We start from the raw sequence: 27206 nt of genomic DNA, 5'->3' as shown, positions 1-27206 counted from the left end.
CCCTGCCTTCCTGCCTCATAACCCCTAACCACTTGCATGCCTGCCTGATAGCCCTTAACCACTCACCTGCCTTCCTGATCGCCCCTAACTGCTTGTCTGCCTGATCGCCACTAACTGTTCGCCTGCCTGCCCGATCGCCCCTAGCCACCTCTGCCTTGGCCCCTGCCATGGTGGCTTCATCCAGAATGATATCCAGAATTCCGGAATGACGTCTGGAAGGTCATTCGGCTGTCTGGTCTAATTAGCATATTATGCTTTTATTATTATAGCTAAGTGTATAACATCAATTATTTTCCTGAAAAGTTTATGCATGAGTGGACTGAATTTTTATGAACCAAATCAATTTTTAAATGCACTGGGGGAATTCTAGATATCTAGGAGGACTCAACTTTATGGCAAATTGATTTTTTATGTGAAAAATGCTTTTGTAATAAAAATAAATGGCAATTTTTCTGCTTTTTAAGTTTACTTTTTCATATATTTATTTAGTATGTGTATACCTCACTTATATGATGAATGGGTTTCTAAAGAGTTATATACTACATCAACCAATTTTTCCACAAATATGTAATCATTGATTTCAAGATATATTTTAGAAATAATTTTTCACAATGACAAAACATAGTGGTCTCTGTAAGTCAGTAAAAATATGTAAGAATCAAATATTAACAAAGTTACTGAAACAGTAAGAAGTACTATAAAATTCTAGCTGGTATGTAGAAGATGCTTATTAAATCACTAACCTATCTGCTTCTGGTGTGACATCTTTAGTGCAGGTTATAACAGCTCAGTCTCTAGTAGAGAAATTATTGTACTGTCTATTTCAATTTCCCTCCAGCCCTGTCCTTGGTACTGTTGAGCTGGCTTGCTTGTTTACAACCTTCTGAACCTATACTTGTTTACACTTAGTAGGAAACAGACTACAGCAACATGGAAAAGGGAGAGAATATGAGAGGTGAATAGGAAAACAGCAAGATGGCAAGAGAAACACCCAGGGCAAAGGGTTACCTTGACGATGCAACACACTGTGGGGAAGATACTTAGGCTCATGGTGACAGGAAATAAATCAGGCAACATAGTGACCAAGGGAAACACTTGAGAAACAGCTTTGATTGAACTCAAGTAATTAACAAATTGAAATTAATTTTCACATTTATGAAAGGCACCTTTACCCCAGTGAGCAGCTTACCTCTGCAAGATAGAACTCATCATATTGCCTTCGGAAGCTCTCTCCTTTGTGATAGTTGCTAGCAGCCACTATCACATCCACCGTCACCATGCTCAGGATGAACATGTGGAAAACTGATGACCGCATCATTTGCTGAGGAGGCAAAATAGATGAACTGTTAACAAAGAAATAACCCTTATGATTAAACATAATCGTGTGCCTAGACCTGGACATGCAACATCTTTATGACACACTGCTGTGCAGAGCAGTGCTTCTAAGATAACTTGATGAATGTCAATCACTGCTGAATAGTGTTAGCAAAGGAATCTTTGTCTTCAGGCAGTGCAAAATGGCTAAGGAGGTAGTTTTGGAGACTTTTAGTTGAAAATGGAACAATTATTCATTTCACTTGTATATAGCCCACATCTGAATTTTCATTGGTGAGTTAAGTAGCTTTTATCCTTAATACTGACTATATGAAGAAATTATTTTTAAAAAGCTGATGTCACAAAACAACTGTTGCTTTATTCTGTTAAGGGAAACTGCTACTGAAGATAAAAAACATTTTAGATAGCCTTAGCTGGTTTGGCTCAGTGGATAAAGCATTGGACTGAAGATCGAAGGGTCCCAGGTTCGATTCCTGTCAAGGGCACATGGCTGGGTTGCAGGCTCAATAGCAGGCGTGCAGGGGGCAACCAATCAATGATTCTCTCTCATCATTGATGTTTCTATCTCTCTCTCTCCCTCTCCCTTCCTCTATGAAATCAATAAAAATATAGTTTTAAAAAACACATTTTATATATAATCATAAAACTGGAAAAGTGGGAGAAACCTAAGGTCTATTTTTTATTAGTTCTGTAAATTATTTATTTATTTAAATTATTATTTTTAATAATTTATTTTTAAACCACGTTATTGAGGTATAATTGACATAAAATAAAAAATCAGTATCTACTGAATATATACATTCAATGAGTTTGGAATAAGTATACACCCATGAAACCACCCCCATCAAGGCCATAAACATATGTCACCTTCCAAAGTTCCTCCCACCTCCTTTATTATTATTATTATTATTATTATTATTATTATTAATACTAGTAGTAGTAGTAGTAAGAACACTTAACATAAGATATAGCCTCTTAGCAAATTCTAAGTATACAATAAAGTATTGGTAGCCATAGGTACTATGCTGTATAGAACTTATTTATCTCAAATAACTGAAACTTTATATACTTTATATAAATATTTTTTAAAAAATTATACAATAATAACTGATATTTACATTTATATTCACTACGTGCATGCAGCTGTTGTAGGTGATTTACATAAATTAACTCATTTAATGCTATAACAGCACCAGGAAGTTACTCTAATTTTAGAGGAGGAAACTGAGTCTCAGAGAAGTTAAATAATTATAGAGGAGGAAACTGAATCTCAGAGAAGTTAAATAATTTTAGAGGAGGAAACTGAATCTCAGAGAAGTTAAATAATTTTCTGACTATCACACAAGTATTGAAGGTGGAATCATAATTTTCACCTACGTCTGGTCTAAGTCCACTGCCTCCACTGAAGTGAGATAATTCACATTCAAAAATAATGACTATTATTATAAAGGCTAATATGTATTGAATCCTTACTATGTTCCAGGTCATACTATAATTATGTTTTTCATTTTACATCTTTTATCTCCACCATAGCCCTTACATGATGGGATATATTACTCATTTTTTCCAGTGAGTTTAATGGGATGAAGTCATTTGTCTGAAGTCACACAGCAAGTACACACCAGAGACGGCTCTCGTACCCAAGTCTGTTTAAAGTCCATTACAGCATAGGAAATACAGTCAATAATACTGTAGTAACTATGTATGGGGCCAGAATTCATAGACAGTAATATTATAATAGCTATGTAATAATTATTTTGGGAGACCACTTTATAAAGTACATGATGTCTAAGCATTTTGCTGTACATCTGAAACTGATACAGAATAATACTGAATGTAAACTATAATTGAAAAAAATATTTAAAGTAGGTAGATAGATAAAGGCACACTTTTTTGGTTAAATTATACTTTGTGATCTAAAAATATCTCAAAGATGATGATTATTTTAATGGCATCTTTAGTATAATTCATGAGTATATATAAGGGACACAATGTGGAGAAAAGTCAAAATTAATGAAAAAATATAAATACATGTTTTTTTTAAAGTCCATTCTGAAACAAACTGCCCGCTGTGGGGTAGAGTACACAAAAGGGGAGTAGTGGCAGAAGGCCCTGGGCAGCAGCAGAAGAGAAGCTCATCTGTGGAAAGGAGCTGAGAGCACAACAAGCCACTGCATCACATCCCTCTGTGCCCCCTTCTCCGGGGACCAGCGCCACCATGCTACTCCTTCCCAATGTCACCTCCTTTCTTCTCAGTTCTTAGGGGCACATATCCTTACCCTCTGATGTGACCTGAGAATTCTTCAGTCTTTGCAATTGTAAGAAGCTAACTAAAGCAGAACCTGGGGATGGGAAGAAGAGGACTACCCCTGAGTGCTGTCTCTCTGCATCCACATTCATGTTGTCACGTGGCCTTCAATGCCCTGCAGGGGTCATTAGCAGCTTGGGCTATAAGACAAATTGTGTGGAGTTCCACCACACACAAGCTATGGGGCTCTGGGCTAGTCATTTAAACCTCTGTGTGCCTCTCTGTGCTTCACTTTACTGAATTTTCTCTTCAGTAAAGTGAAGATAATAGTGGCTACTCCAAAGGTTGTCATCAATTTTAAATAAATATTGATAAAGCCCTTAGAATGGTGCTTGCATATTGTAAGTGTTTTATAAAGATATGCAGCAACAATAAGTACCTTTCTGTGAATCAGGTATTTTTCTATTCAGGAATGAGAATTTAATAGGCCAAGGTCAAAGAATTAATTATGTTGTATATTTGACGGAGTCCACAACCAAGCGAGACAAATAAAAGTCATAATGTCTAATACCTTGAGAGATGACAGAGCCATTGGAAAAGCAGACATTTAATAAGGTTTTGTGTCACCATGGCTATTGAGGCATTCCTACATCCATTTGCCTTTTATTTGATTTTAGAGGTAATATAAAATCAAATTCCAGAACTGCCAATCAACATATTTAAATGTATGTCAATTTACTTGCAGAAACTACTGACCTTCGTAACATAGATAAGCAAGTCAGTTGGCAAATTTCTATTCTCATTAGAATTTTCATTGTTATTTAGTTTTTCTTGCATCTTGAGAGGCAAATTCCATAACTATGATTCCCTTTCTATACTCCTTTCATTTCAACTGATTTCCACTTCATTTGCATGACAGAAAAGCCACAACTTTCTCTTTCTATTTCCCTTAGCTCTGGGTTTATGTCTTAAGTAAACTGTTATTACTGAAAGGTCCAAACAAAGCTTTTAGGCATGGCTGTCAAAAATCTTTAAAATTGGTTTTGTAACTGTCACAGCTTCACTTTGGTGCTGTCATTATAATTAGTTTTATTTTGTCTGAATGGCTACATGTCCCAGTTGGTACAGAGTCATTAAAATAATCCCTTGCAATGGATTTTGATATACTGGAATCACCATTGCTTTGCTTTCTCCAAAGTAATAACTTTAAAATGTTAAATAAGAATTAAAGTGATAAGTATGTGCAGTAGCTAAATTTAAATATTCAAACCAGTAACTCCAGCTTTGAGGTTGTTAGTGAAACAGGCCACTTCAACTCAACTCAATTCATCCAATGTGTGAAACGGACTATCGGCTTCTTAATGTAGAAGGGCTGGCAAATTTTAGACTCATGTTTGTATCTGTAGGACAATCCAAATGTATCCTTCAATTTTTTATTTTCTTATAAAAATTAAAGAAAAATGTTTACATTGAGTCAGTGCCACAAAATAGTATTATATAACTTGAGATTTTCCAAACTATTATTTAATATGGATAGAAAATTTATATAGAGATATAAACACATAAATACATATATATGTATATATACACATACTAATACATATTAGTATATATATTAGTATATATTAGTATATATAAAGAAAAGCTTCAAAAGTAGAGTATGCTAATGTGCAAAGTACTGGAAAGCAGGCATTTTTACCAAAGGACAATGTTGCTAGGGCACATGGACTGCAGTTATTAACAGAAAACAATGAAATATAAAGATGCTCGTGCAAAGCAGTGAAGACAGGAAACGTTGGCTGGGACACCGAACAATGAGCAGGTGCTTCGGGAGTAAGGCTCTGAGGAAGGAGCACCCTGACCCCAGCTCTGAGGTGGATGTGCAGCCAACTGTCTGGGCTCCGGGGGAGGGGGGGGTGGAGAATACAGCTGGAAGGATTTGAGAACAGGGCACCGCTGCAGCCTCCAAATAAGTCTCTAGCTTCCACTCCCAAGTGGATCTGCTTTCCAGACTTCGACAAGACCGCCTCAGGAGGAGATATATATATATATTTAGTATAAGACTCTTCAGGTCCTGCATTTGTACTTAAATTTTTAAATTTCTTTTCCATCGCTATGTCATTTTGGTTTATATATATTTTTTAAATCCGAGAAGTTTTGTATATATGTTTACTTTGGCTTTGATCTGAGCATGACTGATTTCTGTATGTGACAGCTGGAATGACCAAATACGAAGAAGAGACAATAATAGAATCATCCCCAAGGCAGCAATATCTGTCAAAAATACTCGGGAGCCTTGCTCCTCAAACTGTGAATCCTGAGCCATCAGTTTCCTGAGAGCATACTGAAAATGCAGGGATCTCAAGCCCCTCCCATACCTACTGAATCAAAGTCTGCATCTTTAAAAAGGCTCCCAATGATTAATGTGCATATTAAAATCTGAGAGTCTACACTGTGGTAGATATTCCTTGGGTTGTAGGTTAAACTGAATGACCTACACAATATTTTTTTAACAAATTCACAACCTCATGACTCTTAATGTCTATAATAACTGAATGGAATATATCAAATACTGGTTAGAATACTAGGGTAACATATTAGGATATACCATCACAAAAATGGATGCCTACCTTCCCCCCTGTCTCTAATTCAAGAGAAAAAAAATTAACTAAACCAGTTTGGCTTCATAAGGAAAAAATTATGTGATGGCTTTTTAACCATTTAGAGGGTATGATGAAGACACCATCACAGACTCTTTCATGAAGCCTAGAAATGAAGCCTCTAGAAACTGGAAAAGGCAAGGAAACAGTTTTTCCCTCTAGAAGTAGTGCAGCCTGTTGATACCAGTGAAACCCACTTGGGACCTGTTAAGCTATAAATAATAAATTGGTATTGCTTTGAGTCACTAAGTTTGTGGTCATCTGTTACAGCAAAAATAGAGAAATAATACAAGTATTGTTTATGATTTAATATGACAACAACATCTTTCACTGATTCAATACTTCTGGCATACTATTACTACCTGTGTGCATGTATTCAATAGCTACCAAACCCGTACAGTGTATCTAAAAAGTGGTAGGTCCTGGGAATACAGGATGAAGTAAAACACTGCCTAATTCCAGGACCACAAATTTGGGCAGATCTAGAGCTTAGGAGGCTGTGGATTTCCTTGTATAAAATAAAAGTCAAAGTGAGTTTCAAAAATGGCATTGTACTGCACCTGGAGGCAGGCTGGGGCGCGTCCCTGAGGCTTGTTGACATCCACAGCTACCAGCTGCCACCCGCCAGCAGCGTCTTCGTGAAACATCTTCAAGGCAGAGAGGGAGATGAGTCAGAGACACTTAGTAAGGAACACTGAGAACTGTAACTTTATATCTCCAACATGTTGTATTTTTTATCAAAGATTTGTTCTCTTATAGATTTATGTTTAAAACCTGAGTCTTTTCAATTATGTTCATCTTAACACTGAAAACTTAAGTGAATAATAGTAACACAAGTGAAATAAGCCAGAAAAAGACACGTATCACATGATTTCACTTATATGTGGAATCTGATGAACAAAATAAACCAAAAAATAAAACAGATCCAGAGACACGGAAGCATGGACTAGACTTGAGGAATCTCAGAGGGAAGGCGGGAGGGTGGGGTAGGAAGAAATGAACCAAAGAGCTTATATGTTTAGATGCATAACCAAGGACACAGACAATAGTGTTATGAAGGCTGGGGAGGGGGTGGAAGTGGGGAGGAAGGGAACAATTGCGGGGGGGATATCTGTAATACTTTCAATAATAAAGATAAATTTAAAAAAATAAAAGTAAAATCTACTGCAACTAAAAAAAAAAGAATGGCAATAGTTTGCATTTATTGAGCACTAATTATGTATCAGGTCCTTTCTGTTTTACATATAGTTTATATATAATTGCCCAAATATTCTTTTCCACAAGACTTCAAAGTAGGCATTTTATCCCCATTATATATATTATTATTACATATTAAATCTGGAAGAAAATGATAGTTAGAATTCCAAAGCATTGTGTCTGTTGTGTTTTTACTAGAAATGGTGAATTTTTATCTTTATTTAGTGGACACCTCTCACTGAGCTAACAGAAAAATGTTCTCAGGATAAGTAATATAAGAATTGAACATGTGGTATAGGGGTTGAGGCTGGTGTTATTTTAATGACAGAAGACTGACGTGTCACTTAATATACTTTGTGAATTATTTTAACTGGGCCAAATTAATCTGCTCAGTAGAAATTTTATGCACATATTAATAAAGGGAAAAAGTAGTTTCTTTTGGCTTAAAATACATAAGTGATGAAATTCAGGACAGGATTCTTAATATCAGATACTAAAATCCGACATCCATTGAATTGGATATTTAGGTTGGTGGATGCCTAGGATATTATCTTACTGCATATTCTACTATCTCAAAAATTAGTCGTCTGTCAATAATACATTCAGCTGGAAGACATTTCCCACTTTCAATTTCTTAGGGGTGTGTGTGTGTGTGTGTGTGTGTGTATGTGTGTGTGTGTTGGGGTGGTAGGGGGATAATGTGAAATTCAGGATTTTATTTTTCTAAGAAAAGACAGTACACGCACTCACTGTTTTATTCCTGCCCGAAATTGCTGTTTCATGCACATAAGTAAACATCTTAGCCATACTTTGTCCTCATGTTAATCTGACTCTGTGTCCAAAAGGGGAATTGTTGATGGAAATATGAGAGGATAACAAAGATCCCATTACCTTTTGTTTTCCTGTTACTTTCTATATTATGGCCTCCATAAAACCTCTGTCTTTAATTTCCCTGTAATTTGTTTCTATGCTGTGACTGAGAGGCAGGTTGAATGAATTTCCTCACTTTAGAATTAATTTTGAAAGGCATTCTTAGTGGTAGAATTAAGCACATCCCTTATGAACAGGCTCATTCCAGAATACATACACTGGTTGAAATGCAAACCTATTAAAGTGCCTTTTAAAGTTCCTGTCAAAATTCTGGGAGTCTCCTTTTAAGGAGAAAAAGACAAAAGACAAAAGGAAAGGACAAAAGCAGTCCTGTCAGTGACTAGCTAAAGCCCCTCTGTACATGCAGCCTGTACTCTCTTGTCATGGCACAAAGGATTCCTGGGGTATGCATTTGCTTTGATCAGTAGCAGACCAATTTTCTCCGTTAAATTATTTCTTTTCCAGTGGACCAAAATCAAATGAATCTTTAATTTTTGTAAAATTGTTCTCTCAGGGTCACTTCTTTGTATGAAATAAAGTGAAGGAAATGCAAACATGTTCCATTTCTCTCGAGTCCCCCGGATTATGAAACAACGTTTAGCTTGGTTAATATACCAGCAGCTCTGTGACATAGGTGATGGGGTATCTCAAAACAGGGATCCTTAGGGACTCAAGTCCTTAGGGGAGAATGGCAGGGGCTGCCAGCTGTCCCTCCATCTCTCTTCTCTCTGTCTTCCAAAGTAAGAAAATTTTTATGAGATCACTAAGCCACACACACGAAATAAGGTTTCCTTTTTTGAAACTTATCTTAACCATGTAATTACATGCTAGCCTATGAGAATTAAGCATAAATGTTCTATTTTTTTTTCTTCCAGCCTTTTGGAATATGGATGTGAGGGTTAAAGATATAGCAGCCAACTCAGTCTATGAGGCAACTTTGGGATGGAGACTATGCAAGGTGGAGCAAAAAGTGCAAGGAGTTAGGATACGCGGCAATGAAGACTACCACATCAATTCCAAATGACCTCTTCAAACTTGACATGAGAGAGAAATATCTATCTATCATCTATCTATCTATCTATCATCTATCTATCTATCTATCTATCTATCTATCTATCTATCTATCTATCCATCCATCCTAGAGGGGAATGGGAAAAAGCGGACTTGTCTCACGGAATATACACAGAGCATCAGACCTTTGGCATTTCTTTAAAAGATGAATACTCTCTAAATTAGCACTATTGGGTAGAACTTTCCATGCTGGACATATTTCCTATTTGAACTGCCTATGTATGGGGTGGGCAAAATTAGCTTTACATTTGTAATACAAATAAATAATACAATCTCTATATATAAAAGCCTAATATGCAAAGTGTCCCCTTAGGAGTTCAACCCGGAGACCAAGAGTTCGATCGCTCGCTATGATGTGCACTGACCACCAGAGGGTGGCGCAGAATGAAGGAAGGCCCCAGCCAGCAGCTGGAAAGCCCCAATTGGCTCTGATTGTCAGCCAGGCCTACGGACCCTACCCAGGCACAAATTTCATGCACCAGGCCTCTAGTTTTACATAAGCTACTTGGGGTTTTCTGTCCTTTGTAGTATGTGCACACACACACACATACATGTACACATTAATGCAAAGAAAAATCTAAAATTAATTTGAAATTCTTATGCTCTTTGGATTCTTTCAAAATCAGTTGTGGTTTTTAATAGGTAATCATCAATATAACACAAAATAATTAGATTGTACACTTGATTTCACTATTAAATAGTAATATTCAATGACCTCAGCCTCACAAAATGTAATTCTCACATATGATGAGTATATTGTTCCATTGCCACAGGTTCTTATTAGAATCACTACTGTGTCATGCTAGAATAGACCTTCCCAGAAATTGCTTTCATTAAATTACTTTCTCACTTATTTTAAAGATGTATATACATGTGGAAAACAATGGTCTTGGAATACAGTAAACAAATATTTACTCAAGTATTGTCATTCTGCATAATGTTGTACACAGTCTTTTTTTGGAGACTAAATTCTTGTTTTTGATTGTATGTCTTTTCATATACACATTTCTACTTTAACCCAGCACTGCATATTCATATAGAAGTTGTTTAGGTATTGTAGACATTCAAATTTTAAGAACTACATGTTCACAGAACTACAAAGGAAGAAGAACTCCTAAATGTTCTTTGATCCTACATCAACTCTATCCTTTGCAGTCTTATGTCTTAATTAGGAAATATTAATTCAGTAAACATGGGCCAGCAAGCGTGCTGAACCAGAGATCATGACAGACCCAGAAATTATGACTCTCTTTAGACAATCAGAATATTTACTTACCAATCCCATAATATGACCCTATTAGACCATGATTCACATATAAAACTTAGGTATGAATTGATTGCCAGAGCAATCAAGATTGTGTCTCTTATCACTATACAATAAAACGTAGCCTTGTGTGGCCCTAAGTCTTAGCAGTTCTTTTCGTTCTGCTTCAGGCAAAGTAAGATAAGCTTATCTTTATCATGAATCAGTCTCCATCAGAAGACCACATGGCTGCAGCAGCAGATAGCTGAGGAATGAGAGTAAAGGACTGGAATAGAGGGATACTACTATGTCCAGAATAATTTCTTCCTTTTTTTATCCTCACCTTTTCATTGAGGACATTTTCATTGTTTTTTTAAAAATCTTTATTGTTGAAAGTACTACATATGTCCCCTTTTACCCCCCATTGACCCCTTCTCCCGCCCCCACCCCTACCCCTGGCCTTCACTACTCTATTGCCTGTGTCCATGGGCTATGCATATATGCATACAAGTTCTTTGGACATTCTATTCTCATCCCCAATCCGCACAACGAGAGAGAGAGAGAGTGAGACAGAGAGAGACAGAGAGAGACAGAGAGAGAGAGAGAGAATGTAGAGAGAAACACTGATTGGTTGCCTCTGAGGATCGAACCTGCAGCGCAGGTATGTATCCTGATTGGGAATCAAACCTGTGACCTTTCTGTGTAAGGGGCGATGTTCCTACCAACGGAACCACACCAGCCAGAGCTGTCCATAATAATTTCTACCAGCACATCTCCATAATTCAAAATCCAGTCCAGGGAGAACATCCTTAGAAACTTGTGGCATGGGTAGTAGTCTTGTTGTTGAGGAACACAGGGGGCTATTATATCATGGCTGTATGAATCTCTTGCACTTTAACCCAATATACAACTGTGTGGCCACAGTGACCCATGTCTGATAATTACGCAGGTATAAAATGTCACCATCCCCAGGAGAGTTCAGGCAAATTAATGATTACCAATCTGAAAATATCCATATCACTTTCCTTTGTTTCCCTGTTACATTTTGTATTGTGGCCTCCATAAGACCTCTAGCATTATTTTTTCTGTAATTTGTTCCTATGCTGTGACTCTGAGGCAGGTTGCCTCTTCCTACTTATAAACAACACATTTCTCACCAGGGATTCTCTTTTGCCTCAGAACAGCTCACATCAGAGCAAATTCCTATTGAACCACCTAAGATGTCAGAAAGACCCTTTCTTATCCTGTTGATGTGTATAATTTTCTTTTTACACACAAAGCCCCCCGGGAAAATCTGTAGACTTAAATATCATAGGTGCATCAAGCCCAGGACCCTATTAGCCCTTCTATGAGAATAATATATAGGAAAGCAGCAATTGTTCCAAATACTACAGAAAGGCAAGAACTGACTTCATTTCTGAACAGCTGTGTGCTTTACAATACAACTGTCTTTATTTTATTTTCTTAAAGTCTATCTGTTTTATTAGACTTGAAATTGTGATTTATTGTTTTAAACCATTGAATGAGAGCTTCTTGTGCACAGAGTTCTGTCAGATTTTACAAGTGTGGCAGAATCATGGCAAATGATGTCTCTCTCCTTCACACACACAGCCTCTGGGCCACTTGAAGACTGGCTGGGCGGGGCGGGGCTGGGCTGGGCCTGTTTCCAGGCAGCTCAAGTGGTATTGCACCAAGGGCTGCTGCAGGAGCTTCATCAGTTGCTTAGCAACCCAGTCCTCAGCCACAGCATTTTTCTTAATGAAGGTTTTTCACAATTCTCTGTGTGATTACCTTAACTGAATACCAAGATGCTTATCTGACAGAACTCTGAATTACCAGCTTCTTCCTCCAGATTATGTACAATTTTGCAGCAAAACAACGTTGTACAATTCTGCTGGCAGTCTCTTCACATTTCACTTTCTATGGTAACTGCTGGCTGATTTGGTGGCACTTCCAAACACTACTCTTCCAGCTGTGGTTTTATAAATAAGATTCACTTAATAAGCATAATATGGTTTAAAAGACATGTTAGGTCATCTCTCAGGAACACTGATGTAAGTTCTGTGCTGCCGAGTTCATAGTTCTATGATCCATTAAGTCTCTCTCTCTCTCTCTCTAATATAGAGCGGAAAACACCTTTGAGAGGTTGTCACCTTACTTAAAAGACATGTCAGAATGAACTTGGAACTTTATTATTTCTCAGAGTTTACTAAAAGAGATGAGAGAAGAAACAGGAACTAGATGTGGTTGACTCTTTGGAGGGTCTCCTACATGCCACTTGTGAAATAGCCCAGATAATGTTTTAAATATCTTTCATGGAAATCTGAATAGTTGTTTGTCAAAACTGAATAATATTACTACTATTTCATTTATAATGAATTGCCTAGACAATTCAAACTTTCACAGCACCATAAAGATGCTGCACAAAGGCTTTTCCAAATATTAGCATGTTTAACTGCATTAGCATATAATTATTAGAAGAATAATTTGAAAATTTTCAAAATAAAATGTGTACCTTGGATCTTTCACAAATACTACCAATAGGCCTGTAAAAGTATTTACAAACTTATAAAATAAAAGTTACAAGGCATTAATAAAATAATTTAATTCTCAATTCATAAATTTTTATTTTCTCTTTCTTTTATAAAGATTCATACTAGAAGAAGGTAGTATATAAACCTGTCCTTTCTCTTCCTAAACACACACACATACGACATAACACAAATACACAAAACCAAACCAAAAACAAAGTCATTGAATCTGAATTGCCCTCTCTTTAACAACTGTCCTGCTACTTTTTGTCAAATTCTAGGGCACTTCCAACTTCTTGGGAGCATAGGGAGAAGCCTTCCAAATATGTAGTGATTTCTCAAAAATCACAGGTATGCATTTGGGGTTGAGTGGACTTCATCATTTGCTATACTGTGATTGGTTCATTCTGAATGAAATATAATTTCCAAAAATTCTAATTCTATACATAAGTGCCATTGTATTGGTTTTCAATTATATGAATGAACATTTATAAAAATGGAAACTGCCACAGTTTCTATGTTTTATCTGCAAGCCCTTTAAGGACTGGTGATGGCAGAATCAAATCAAAAGTACATAAAAAGTATGGTGGCTATCTAGTTTTGTATCAAAACCACTCAGGGAGCTGTTAAAAGTATAGATGCCATTGCCCAAATCACTCAGAAAACCTGATTGGTTTTTCAGGGTGGGGGTCCTTGCACTTCCATTTTTTAATAAGTCCCTCAGTGAGTCTGCTTGCAGAAGGCCATTGTAACAGGGCTCCCTCAAGTTCCAACAAGTCAATTGATGGTGAAGATAGAAATGTCTGTGTTTAAATGGGTGGTGACATCATCTCCTGATACTGTACCTGGGTGGTGGCTGTTGAAGTAGTACTGCTTCTTGATCCCCACATTTGCTGAAACTGTACCCTGATTTCTGCAAACGTTTCAATGATGACAGCAATAAACACATTCTGAAAGAAAATTACAAGCCACATTTACCAAATGGTAATGAGAATGAGAGAGGGCAATCACAATCTAAAACAAAAGGTCTACAGAAGCTGTCAGAAAGCACAGATTTTATTGTTAGAAATCACAGGCGAAGTTTTACAGTACCTTCACTAGCCACGCAAGGAAGAATATGAGAGTGATGAAATAGAAGTAGGAACGCCAGCGGGGAAAGCTGTCAATTGCTCTGTACATGAGGAATACCCAGCCCTCCTGGGAGGCGGCCTCGTAGACTGTGAAGATACTGGTGCCTAGCAAGAGAGAGGAGACCAGGCTGAATTGTGGTGGACTTTTGATATAAAAAATCATTTTCCAGAAGCGCAATCGATACTGATACATTATCATTTTCTCAATGACCTTCTAAAAGGCTAAAATAACATGCAAGATTTTATTGTTCTTATTCTTAGGATTTTAATAAAGTTGTTTCAGACTTCAAGCTAGGGCAATTTAATAGCTCTAGCAATAAAATAACTTTATGTTATATCTTTATCTGGTAAGTGCATTTAATAATGGCGAAAGGAAGTGAACATTTAAGCTAAGTAGTGATATAATAAAAAGGAATGTGTATCATGTAAGCATGCCACTTGGGGCTTAAGACCTGCAGAGTGCTAAAGGGTACGTGCTATAGTTTTAACCAAAATGAAATAAACCTGGGAACTGGGTTTCACTTGAAATCACTTTCTCATTGGGAGACTAAAGTATCGTAGGCTCCAAAAATTAAAATGTTGGAGCCTGTCTTTGGATTCCATGGTGTTTACTAAATATCAAAATGTAAGGTATTAAATCATCAAATAGTACTTTGTATTTTCTGAGAGAATTGTCTCATTAAAAATACCACTGATAATGGAAAGAAAGAGAATGAACAATAAATATGTGGGCAGATTTTTGAACATATGGTTAAGAGAACCTAAAATGCCATGCAGAGGAAAGACAGTGTTTAATTCTCACATTAGGAAGTTGGTGTTATCATTTCACCATTTTACATATGGGAAAACTACAGCACAAAAAGGGTAAGTGATTTGACTAAGGATGTACAGATAATAATAGGTGAATAAGAATTAACCCGGTCTTTCTGAAAAAGGGGTGTGCATGTTTAACTGTGATGATATCCTGCCTCTGGACATCTTTTCTATGGCTTAATTTTCCCATCTGTAAAATGGGGGGAAAATAACACATACCTCAAGTGTTGTGAAGAGTAAATGATTTCATTTCTTTAAAGGGTTGGCATATGGTGTATACTTAATATGATTTAGTACTACCTATATATATATAAAAAGCCAGAGACTGTAACGCCATCACAACCATAATGACCTAATGACTGGTTGCTATGACACCCACTGCGGCCAGTGAACCAGCCTGATCCAGGGCGATTGCCCCCAGCACTCCAATCAGGGCGGCCAGGCTCCGATCAATCAGTGACAGTGGCAAATGGCAAGCGGGTGGAAGGCAGACCTCTTGGTCCCTCCCCCTGGCCTGCAGGCTCCAATCGATCAGTGTCAGTAGTGGGGTGGAACTGGGGACTGGCAAACGGGCAGAACATGGCCCTGATCACAGGCTAGGCCGAGGGACCCTAACCACGCATGATTTTGTGCACTGGGCCTCTGGTTATTATTATAAAAATTGAAGATAATTGCTAAATATTATTTTGTGAGAAAACAGAAATAATAATAATGAATTAAAGTTGTTTATAAGACAAATATGATACATGTCATTCATAAAACTGAAAATATTGGCACCACAATAAATTCCACTATATAAATTTATCAGTTAATCATAGTATATAAAACTAATATCCACTTATGCATGCTCTAACGACACAGAAATTTAAAGTCAGAATATGCATCTGATTAGATGTCCAAAGTAAGATGTAGGTTACTGAAGTTGGCTGAGAACTGACTGTCCCTTTGGGCCTGTGCATGCAGAAAGAATAATCAGACATCACTGAATACCAACACATGCAGAATAGCAGAAAAGTCTAGCAGTAAATGGGAACTAAACAGACTTGAAAGGAAAGCTGAGAGAGAGAATGAAAGCATAACCTATTTAGAAAATGTTTGTCATGCACTGATCTGTACTAAGTAACTTTGTATAAAATATAGTTTCATATATGTAGTGCTTCTCACTTTAAGAATATTTTGTACATTGATCATCTTTGCCATAACAACTAGAATTTGTAAAACACGTTTAGCTTCAAGACTCTTTTATATACTTAAATGCTCATCTCTAATTAGGTAGGTAAGTAGGTGGGTAAAAGGGCAGATACTATCAATCACATTTTATAGAAAAGAAAAGTGAAGGTCACTAGAGTTAATTAATTTGTCCAAGGTAAAAAGTGATAGACCCAGATATTGAACCCATGTCAACAAGTCCAGGTCTGAAACTATTTTTCTTTATAATGTTACCTAAATTTTCTCCTGCTTGACACTGAGACTTCAAAAATTGCATATTTTCTTTTATTAGCTTTAATTTGAATAAAGTTCATTTTTTTCTGAGGGTCTATGGTGACTAAATTTATAGTATATTTAGGAGCTCATGCAAGAAGATGACTTTTAAGAGAAAGATTTAGAGAAGAACAACATGTACAAAAAATAAATGTCAACAGGAAAGAGAAGTGACTGTTTCCATTAATAATTCAGATATACTAAACACGTACAACATTTTTGCTCTTATGGATTGAATATGAAGGGCAATTTTAACCTAAAACAAGAAATTTATATCCCTTATTTTCTTCTAGTTATTTGAACTAAAATGGGAATGTGGCAACAGAAATTCATTATGAATTACCACTAAATGTGTTTTTAAAAACACATTTTTATTGATTTCAGAGAGGAAGGGAGAGAAAGAGAGAGAGATAGAAACCTCAATGATGAGAGAGAATCATTGATCAGCTGCCTTCTGCACTGGGGATGGAGCCCACAATCCAGGCATGTCCCCTGACCAGGAATTGAACTATGACCTTCTGGTTCATAGGTTGATGCTCAATCACAGAGCCATGCTGGCAGGGCACCATTAAAGTTTAATAGCTTTAGGAATTGAGCATTTACAGATAAAATAAGTGGCTTGTCAATAAAAGGTTAAATTGGAGAGGAATACTGAAATTATTCTTCCTCTACTTGCCCAGTCCTTTATTACATCTACAAGGAAGATGCTACTTGTAAATAAGTAAAAAATAGTATTTCTAATATTGAAGCTTTTATTCCGTTTTTCCCCCAAGTTGACACAGAAAAAGTGGAAGAAATAGGAATGCATAGTGAGGCTCAAAGTATAGGGTTTGTTGCCCTAACTGGTTTGGCTCAGTGGATAGAGCATTGGCCTGCGGACTGAAAGTTCCCAGGTTTGATTCCGGTCAAGGGCATGTACCTTGGCTGTGGGTACATCCCCAGTAGGAGGTGTGCAGGAGGCAGCTGATTGATGTTTCTCTCTCATCGATGTTTCTAACTCTCTATCCCTCTCCCTTCCTCTCTGTAAAACATCAATAAAATATATTTAAAAAAAAAGAATAGGGTTTGTTGATACAAAGAGATGAGATTTTATAAAAATGTAACCCAAAATCTCCTGTTGAAGAAAATGCTGACTGTTGAAGAAAATGCTGACGGTTGAAGAAAGTGTTTCCCATATATATGAACCACACTGGGTCAAAGGCTTTGAAGATTTTACTGAGTTGCAGCAAAGGCAATTGAGTAAGGCAGTCTTTCTTCATCATTTTTCTACTCCTGACTTTGCAAAGTGTATGAAAAGGAAATCAATTTTGAAAAGACTTTCCAATTGTTGAGCAATATTTAAACTGACAAAATTCAAATGTATGATAGTCCTATTTTCTTTGAGAGTAGACAACCTGAGGAAGAAACTAGCTGCTCAAACTTATTTTGCACATCCTGTTATCTCTGTCTGCCCTCCCACCCCCATTCCCCACCCTGTCCTCCTAGTCGACTACTCTGTGGCTATCCAGCCCAGCTCACCTCATCTGCTTGCAATCTACACTAGTGCCTGTTCTCAGTCCTCCTGGAGACCCCTGAGATCACCTGTATCATGTCACTTATCACACTGACTTGTTAATATGTCCTCCTTCCTCACTAGGTATGAGCACAGTAAGTTAAAACTGTATCTTTCACTTCTAGACTGGCATTGAGAAGCACTGAGTTGACAAATTAAATAATTATCATACAATTAAAACAAATATTTCTCAAATATTTGCTTTTTTAATAAATTCTTTCTCACCATGAATATTGCTCAAATATGTATTTGCGGGAAAAGAATGTTATTTTATAACTGACTATGTTTTGCTGATTTCCAAATTTGCTTAAAACACATACACATATATAAACTTAAAAGTCTATGCTACATATAAACAGCAAAGTCTTCCTCTACTGTTTGATCTATCATTGGAAATTTCTAGAAAATATTACATTAATACATACAAAATATTTTTCTACATACAGTACAGAACACTTTTAGTTCATCTTAATTATGGTATGAGCTGAAGAGAACACATTTTTTTGTTAAATGATTGATTCTACAATATTGCTTAGGAATAGAAATGCATTCTCTCACTGGAGAACAATGAAGCCTGCTCCAAAAATATATTTAGGAAGCTCCTATAGCAGCACAATTTTCTTAGACCCCCCCAAACTCTGAAAGCACAAATTCAACTTGTATAAGAAGCAACATCACCACATTGATATTTAGCTCATCAATTCCCCTAATTTCATTTGTTCTTCCTTTGATGGTCTGAATTATTTAGATAAGAAAACCCACAAGCCTACATTTAAAAAATAAATATTCACCTTGGAACTTTCTACAGACTGCATGGATTGCGACATAGTAGAGGACTTTTTTTATAGTTCTGAAGAAAATTATAGCCCCATATATTTTGTCTAGGATTATATCTTCTGATTCTTTCTTCCATGAAAAAGGTGAAAAATTGACTGTGTCCTGGGAATATTCCCTATTATTTCTCCTAGTCACGGGTTACATAAGATCACTGAGCCATTCAAATTTCAAATGACCGGGCCACAAAAATGGTGGTTGGTGATAACTAATAAGCTATTAGCCTGAGGTTCCCCCATTAAACTCCTCTCCAAACACAAAATATCTGCAGTGTTATTCTAATGATGGTAATGTCTGATCTGTTGTGGAAGAACCTGAGAAGTTAGAATTAGTGATGAAGCCTTGATTTAGTGCAATAAGAATGAGTAAGTACACCAGGCCCTCATCTGAACACTAAGATTAACCCCACATTCAGAATTCCCAATAGAACCAAGAGGATTTCTTTTAGGACCATCCATTTCTTCCTTCTCTCTCAATGTTTGGATCCTCAGGGCAAAGTTCCTGAATTTTAAGGGCTCATGATATAGAATACACCCCTTCCAAGGTAGCCCAATCCCAGGTCAGACAAGAACCCATCCCATTGGATGCCAGCTATCACTCAGTCCCTTTGGACTCTACCATTGGCTTTGCAAAGCACATCAAGCTGCAGGAGTGTGGAGGAAGTCCCTACAGCACCTCTGAGCGAGTCACCTTTCATTCTCCCTGGGTCATCCTGCTACAGATACTTGTCTTCTTATCTGGTCTTTTAACCTTTCCAACCTGGTGTGTGTGTGTGTGTGTGTGTGTGTGTTATGAAATGGAATTGATTGTCTGGCTTCATTTCCTACCTGTGAATAGAATCACATTTGTGTCGTGCATAATGACAACATTCTTGTCACTCAAGAACATCAGTTTCTCTCATATAGCAGGATGATTTTCTTTCTGCTCCTCCTGCTGACTCTGATTCGACCTCGCCCTTTTGGAGAATCAGCTGATTGTCTTTACCACTGCTGCACTCCAGTTTGAGTATTCCCTTTAGTTGGAAAGAAAATAAACTTACATATTCCTCCTCCACTACACATGAATATCTGTGATCTACTGCTACCTCACTGAACTAACCAGTAGATTTAACTATGGAAAGGTGTAATCCCCATTCTAAACTCCAAATAGATGGTTATTTTCTCAGAAACAGTTACAATGACTAAACAGTCCATCCTGAAAGGTGGCCAATGAAGAGGACACATACAGAGCTTGATCTCTGCACATTCCCATTATTAGAAATACAACTTGTTCAGGATGGGGTGGGTGTGCTTCATTGTTTTTTATTTGTTTTGCTATATTTGCACACATATAACTTGTTCCCTACTTAAATTTTATTTTTAAATCTAGAACTGCTCCATAGAGCAATATTATTATTAAACCATAGAAATAATAGGAAAAAATGAAAGAACTTGGCATAGTTTAAAGGGAAATTTGCTGAAACCATTCAAAGGTAGGTTGTACAGTTAATCTGAATTTAGATAGAAGTCACTTTATTTAAATTCTGAAGTTTCAATGGAAATAAATTTACCCATCAAAGAGGCACCACTGACTTAGTTGGCACTCTAACCAAGAGTTCCTTAAGTTTGACACTAATGCCTTGTTGTAGGGATGTATCCTGTGCATTGCAGCACCCCTGACTATCCACTAGGTTCCAACAGAATCCCTCCATTGTGACAACCAAAAATGCTTGTAGACATTGCCTAGTATCCCCAGTGGGGAATAATGCCCTGGTTAAGAACCACGTCTCTAACACGATAGTCCTTCTGATTCTGTAGCTTTTGCCTTACAGTGTCTAGCTCCAGGCCTTGTATATGATTTATATTAAGTATTTTAAACTGAATTGAATTTCCTCACTTAACACAGGAAAAAAATGAAAGAGTTGTGAGATTTATCAAGATTTCTCCTTTGGCTTATTATACACTGTTTGGACGTTAAACAATTTTTGGGCCCAATGAGAGCCCTAAAAATGCTTTTTCTTTTTACTATATTTACAATAGTTTGCATTTGAATTTGATGTTTTATTCATCTTTCAAGATTTTTGAAGGCTTTTAGATCCTAAGACACATCATTTGTTAACATATTTGCTACATACCGATAGCTTATTGGTACCATTACATTAATATGTATTGGTTTTTTGTTTCAACCATTACACGTTGGAAGAAAAATCTTAGCTCTTTTTCACTACTTGCAATTGTATAAGATGACTGTTCATACACACATGTATCCTGGGGGGAATCTTAGTTTGCAGAATGAGTTATCACAAGTATAGTAACTAAGTTTTTTTTTTTAATCACATATTTTGAATGAAATAAATAGCACCAACTTTTCCTTACCAAAAAACTATAGTGGTACTTTCTGAATTATTCCACGACAAACCACAAATGCACATGTTTTGCAAGTTTTCCAGATTTTGTGTCTGTATCAAGATGAGGACACTGATGTATTCACGGACAAACACAGACAAAAATCGACTCATCTGTAGTCCATGTTCATGATGCTGGTTCTGTCAGGACCATGAAGCAGGATGTTGAATAGAAATCTGTTAAATTACTCATGACACAGGTAGGCATAGTCTCAACAATGGAATTTAAATAGCAACAACCACATTTCAAACAGCATGGTGGCTTCTCAAATTCAACTCTAACTTTTAGCTTGCGGTCACCTTTGGAAAATAAAATCTATATTGAAATCTTTTATTTTTGTTTTGGTGAATTCTCAGTTTCCTTCACTGTCTGGTAATTTCCCCATTCTCTGGTATAAAATCTCTATACAGGTGTTAACCACATATTTAAAATATTTGATCCAATGGTCAAATATGAGATTCATTGCAACTTTCTATAATGTTTTTCTTCCACCAAATTTCCCCACGCCACCTCACCAGGAACTCTTCAGGTGAACTGTACTTTCAGATCCTGAGAGTTAGATCTGTGGCAGTAAATTTTACCCAACAATGGTTTTATAAAGTATACCTGTTTGTCATGAGACAATAAAAACAAACAACAGTGAGAGACCTATATCCTTAAGGTGGACATCTGGATCCAACATAATAAATCTTTGCCACTAAGGATGAATGTATCCATATACATGAAATGTGGATAAGGTCAGTAGACCAGAATTAGAAATGAAAGGCCCATCCTGAATTATAGAGGTTTACTGAATAGGAAACCAGCTATATTTAAATTACATGGATGTTTCTAAGGAATAAAGACTTTATGAACAATGTTTTCTATGCCTTGAAATGATGTTTAATTTTACTAAACTATATTTCCAAGATAATTAGCTCAACTATTTCCCCTAATAGGTTGTGATGTTAATCTAATGATTATAATAATCTTCACACAATCCATTCACATGCTCATCTAATGACCCACACACATTCAACATGAGGATTGCCATGGGGCCTTTCAAATAACAAAGCAACATTTTTTTTTATTTGCCATTCCAGAACTTAGAACAAATACAAAGGATCTCTTTTCTTCTGAGCACTTTAAAATGCATTTATAAACCTTATGTTTTTTAGCTGAATATTTCTCCCCTCCCCTCCTCTTTCCTTTCTTTCCTTCCTTCCTTCCTTCCTTCCTTCCTTCCTTCCTTCCTTCCTTCCTTCCTTTCTTTCCAGTTAAGCACTCTTTTGGCACAATCTTGCCTCACTGGTCAAATCACTTTATCTGTTACCTTAAATCTCATTGTTCATAGCACTAAAGCTTTGCTGTAAAATCAAAGGCCATATATAAAAGGCATATATATGTTTATATTTCTGTTAAACTTTTAAAATAAGTAATAACGATTCTTAGTTGAAACATATTTCTTCAGATGCAGAAAATTTCTAAACTTCTAAGTTCCAAATATAAAATACTTCTAGAAAAAGAGAGGTGAAAGATTTAACTATAGTGTTCACAAATGGAAAAAAGTGTTGACAAGGCCGGATGCTGACATTGGCAGGGAAGTTTAGGTATTAAAGTAGAACAGCTCCAAGGACGCTGAGCCCACATGCCAATTAAAACACCCCCTGCCCCTGGCTGGCAATTTCCATGTAGGCTGGGACTAAGAGAAGCAAAGGAGAGGTCATGACAGATACCCCCCTGCCTCTGAGGAACCAGAATTTTTAGATCAAAAAAGTTTCCTGAAAATTCATTTTCTGTTGGTTGAGTTAAAAAAATCAATACAAACTACATTTAGCCATAACTAGCTTCCAGTTACCTTCCCTAATAATCTATCCAATGCTTCTTAGCTACATGACATAGGGTCAGCCAGTTAACCATCCTGGGAATGATGATACTTGATGGTAAAAATTAAAGCACTAAATAAATGTTATTTTTCAAAAATCAAGCAAAATATATCATACTAGAGGCCCAGTGCATGAATTTGTGCAAGGTGGGATCCATCTGGCCAGCCTGCCTCCCCCGAATTGGCCCCAATCAGGGGTGGGGCTGGCTGGGGGAGCGGCTGTGGGCAGTTGGCGAGCCAGCCCCGCCCCCAATTGGGGTAGGGGGGGCTGATTGGGGGTGGGGTCTGCTGGGGGGAGGGGCCACAGGAGGTTGGCAGGCCCACCCCACCCCTGGTCAAACTCCCAGTCGAACTCCTGGTGGAAGGGATAATTTGCATATTAGCTTTTTATTACATAGGATAGTAAGACCTAGCTTTGTAAAAACACTTGAAAAAATGTCTCAAGTGTCTGTACCATTTTTGTAATCCCATTAGCAGTGAATGAAAGTCCCTGTTGCTTTACATTCTTGCCAGCATTTGGTGTTCCTGTTTTTGATTTGGGCCATTCTGATAGGTATGGAGTGGTATCTTTGTTTTACTGTGCAATTCTCTAATTGCAGATGATGTTGAGTATATTTTCATATACTTATTTGCCAAGTGTATTTTCTTTGGTGAGATGTCTGTTTAGATATTTTTCTCATGTTTTAATTGGACTGTGTATTTCCTTATTGAGTTTTAAGAGTTCTTTATATATTTTGAATACAAGTCTTTTATCAGGTATGTGTTATTCAAATATTTTCTTCAGTCTGTCTTGTCTTTGTATCCTCTTAAGAATGTCTTTTATACAACAAAAGTTATTAATCCAACTTATCAATGTTCTTTTTTATGTATCATGCTTTTGGTGTTGCCAAAACCAAATCCATTGACAAATCCCAGGTCACCTAGACTTTTCTCCTATGCTATATTCTAGAGTTTTATAGTTTTGCATTTTATATTTAGGTTTATAATCCACTTTGAGTTGACTTTTGTGAAAGGTAGACATGTCTAGATTCATTTTTTTTTTTTGACGTGGATGTTCAGTACTTCAGCATCATTTGTTGAAAAACCATCCTTTCTCCATTGAATTGCCTCTGCTCCTTGATCAAAGACCAGTTCACCACTTGTGGGACCATATTTGTTCATTCTGTTCTATTGATCTGTTTTCTGTTTTATACAAATGCCACTCAGATACCGTAGCTTTATAAATTGAATTTGAGTAGTGTCAGTCCTCCAACTGTGTTCTTTATTAATATAATGTTGACTATTCTAGAACTTTTGCATTTCCCTATAAATTTTTATTCAGTTTGTTGATATCCACAAAAAATCTTGCTGGTATTTTGATTGGGATTGTGTTGGGGCTGTAACCTTCAGTAGTTTCTTAGCCCTTTTTTCTCAGCTTTTGTAATAGAGGAAGGACAGTCATCTAACTGCCCTTCCCTAGGTCAGATGAGGCTCTGAGAACAGAGATTTCCTGCAGCGCACGACTTTTCACCAGGACTGTGCCATGTGCCAATTCCACCCACTAATAACTTTTTCTCCATACACCTTAATATCTGCCTTTTTACTGTTTGATTTTTCACAATAAACTCTTAGGCAGCATTATACACACACAATATATTGATAATAACACAGTGGAGAAGGAGAAAGAAAAAACTAGTCATTCACAGGCTACGATTCCAGTATTTTTTTTTTTAAATATAATGGAACAACAAATTTAACCAAAGCCAGAGAGCTTCGGGCAGCTGTGATCTGGCCTGCTTATGCTTGGAATGAAGTGTCCTCTCCACACTCCCATTAGGCACATTGGCAAGACTGCTGCACCAGACCCGAGCTCATTTGGTCAGCAATCAACCTTTTCTAGTAAGGATCTGGCTCATGACATGAAGAGAGAGTAATCAGGCATTTTCACTGTGCCTGATGGGGTGATATTAACATTTTATCCCTGGTCAAGAGAACTGCAGAAAAATCATCCCAGGAAACACTACCTAACACTACCCAACACACAGAAAAATATTTCCGAAATATGGAATAATTATTTAAAGTTTTATTAATCTTGTATTGAAGTCATTATTCAGTGGGTAAATAATCACACTCATTGTTCTCCATCAATCAATGTAAGGTATTCATTTCTGATGTAAAAGGTGGGTTCTTGAGGAGATACCTCCAGTTGCTGAAAGAGCCAAGTATGGGGCAGGCTTGGAGCCCATGTGGTTCCCACAATATTAGTGGCAATCAGCAGGCACGAGCAGCTTGCTCTGGGCCATCACTGCCATGAACTTAGCCAGAGCAGAGTCTCAGCTTCATATTCTTGCCACCACTATGAAAATCTTTGGATGTTTCTCTCCCCTTTGTCTCATGGGGAAAAAACCCAGGCCTCAGAATGGTGAGGTTCTGGACAGAGGGATGGTAGCCTGAGAAACCATGGACTACTCCTGGGGACAAAGCTAAAAAAGCAATAACTTTGAGCTCCCTGGGACTTTCTAAGATTACACAGATGGACTGAACCATCTTATTAATGGAAGGTCCTTTATATGGTTTTATTTTATATCAACGAACCAGCAAGTTCATTCTTATTGCTCCCATTTTATAAATGAGGAGACTGGCTCAAGGAGGCTAAGAAACTTGCCCAAGGTCACTCAGAATTGAGTATCTGGAGTAGGATCACCCTGCATCTATGCTTGCCTCCAAAAACTATGTTCTTTCCACTTTGCCACACATGTCTGAACTTTCTGAAACTTTTCTTGGCTTGGTTTTGAGGAATTTGAACAAATTCCTGTCTGGTATACTTTGTAAAAGCAAGATTCTGCTTTTAAAATTAAACAGACTAGCCCGAGGAAAGGGAGGGGAGGTGAAAATTCCTGCGTTTTTGGATTATCAATGGTTCTTTTATATTTCTGTTTGTGCTGGGAAAAGACATTTATCTGACTTCTCTCCATGTCCTTTATGTTTCTCTAACTATTGTCTAACAAGAGTAGATGGAGATCATTTGAACTCCAGGTCAAAAATTTTAAAAACAGCAAAATTTTAATGATTTTCACTTATGGGGAGAATCTATTAGGTAAATCAGAACAACACAAGGTTCAAAAGTAACTCTTGTCTAGTTCTGGGGTGCCCTCTGCTCATTCAGTAGTACTAACTGAAATGCTACGACTATCTCATGATACAAGTATATCATTTGATGAGTACATCATAAAATAGAAAAAAGTATTTATGGAAAATAGATTTGTTTTTGACTTCAACAAAATGACTGTGTTTTTAGAAAATATTTATAATTGGCTGGGCATTTTGTCTTTTACTTATTTAAGCCCGTGGCAGATCCTGCTAGCTGTCCCTCCAGACTCACTCCCAGTTCTTCCTGGGCACTTAGCTGCTCAGCTGGAGAATCTATTTCCTGGAATTCCCTGTAAGTGGGTGTGGCCCTGTGACAAAGTTCTCCCTGATGTGGGCAACTTCCTAGCCATCTACAAAATCCCTTTCCCTGGCCTCAGTTTTCCTTTGCCTTTTACCTAGAAATGGACAAGCTAGGGCCAAGCTTGGAAATTGTGTTGGGGATGCCAGAGCTGTCATGCATGTCTGGGTGACTTCATGGGGAGAGCTCACCCACTCACCCACCGGAGACTGCAACTCAGAAAACAATCAATTTGTAAGCTCGCTTCTTGGGGGGTGGGGAGTTAGTGTTCTCTCTTATAAGCTTAATTTATTCCCACTATCACATAGACTAATATTCAAAGTAGCTTATGTTCCATGGACACTTTTCCCAGGAATGGTTGCTGACCAGGGGAATATCAGTCCAGGAAAACATGCTAAAATTAACATATAGACATTTTAGGATCTACAAATATCTGAAACATATTTCATAGTTCAGGGAAATAAAACACGGCAAAGTTTTAAAAGGTTTTCCATAAAAGAGCATTACTTGTTTTCCCCTCACAAAAACCACTCTATTAACCTTGCCCTAAATTACTGGCCTGCTG

At 37.1% G+C, this 27206-nt stretch overlaps 1 protein-coding gene across 1 annotated transcript in view; it reads right to left on the bottom strand.

Moving 5' to 3' along the window:
- NALCN (sodium leak channel, non-selective) overlaps positions 1–27206 on the bottom strand; it is a 295705-nt gene that overhangs the window by 190266 nt on the left and 78233 nt on the right. Inside the window, exons 7-10 of the mRNA XM_015559118.1 lie at positions 14248–14390; positions 14001–14105; positions 6804–6890; positions 1190–1321 (exon numbers count right to left, since the gene is read on the bottom strand). Coding sequence (XP_015414604.1) covers positions 1190–1321; positions 6804–6890; positions 14001–14105; positions 14248–14390 — 467 coding nt within the window. The remainder of the gene's footprint in view (positions 1–1189; positions 1322–6803; positions 6891–14000; positions 14106–14247; positions 14391–27206) is intronic.

This window comes from Myotis davidii, unplaced genomic scaffold (genome assembly GCF_000327345.1).
Source record: "Myotis davidii unplaced genomic scaffold, ASM32734v1 scaffold450, whole genome shotgun sequence".
In the NCBI taxonomy this organism is placed as follows: Eukaryota; Metazoa; Chordata; class Mammalia; order Chiroptera; family Vespertilionidae; genus Myotis; species Myotis davidii.
The sequence above is the reverse complement of the archived record's forward strand: the minus strand, read 5'-3'. Positions and strand labels throughout refer to the sequence as shown.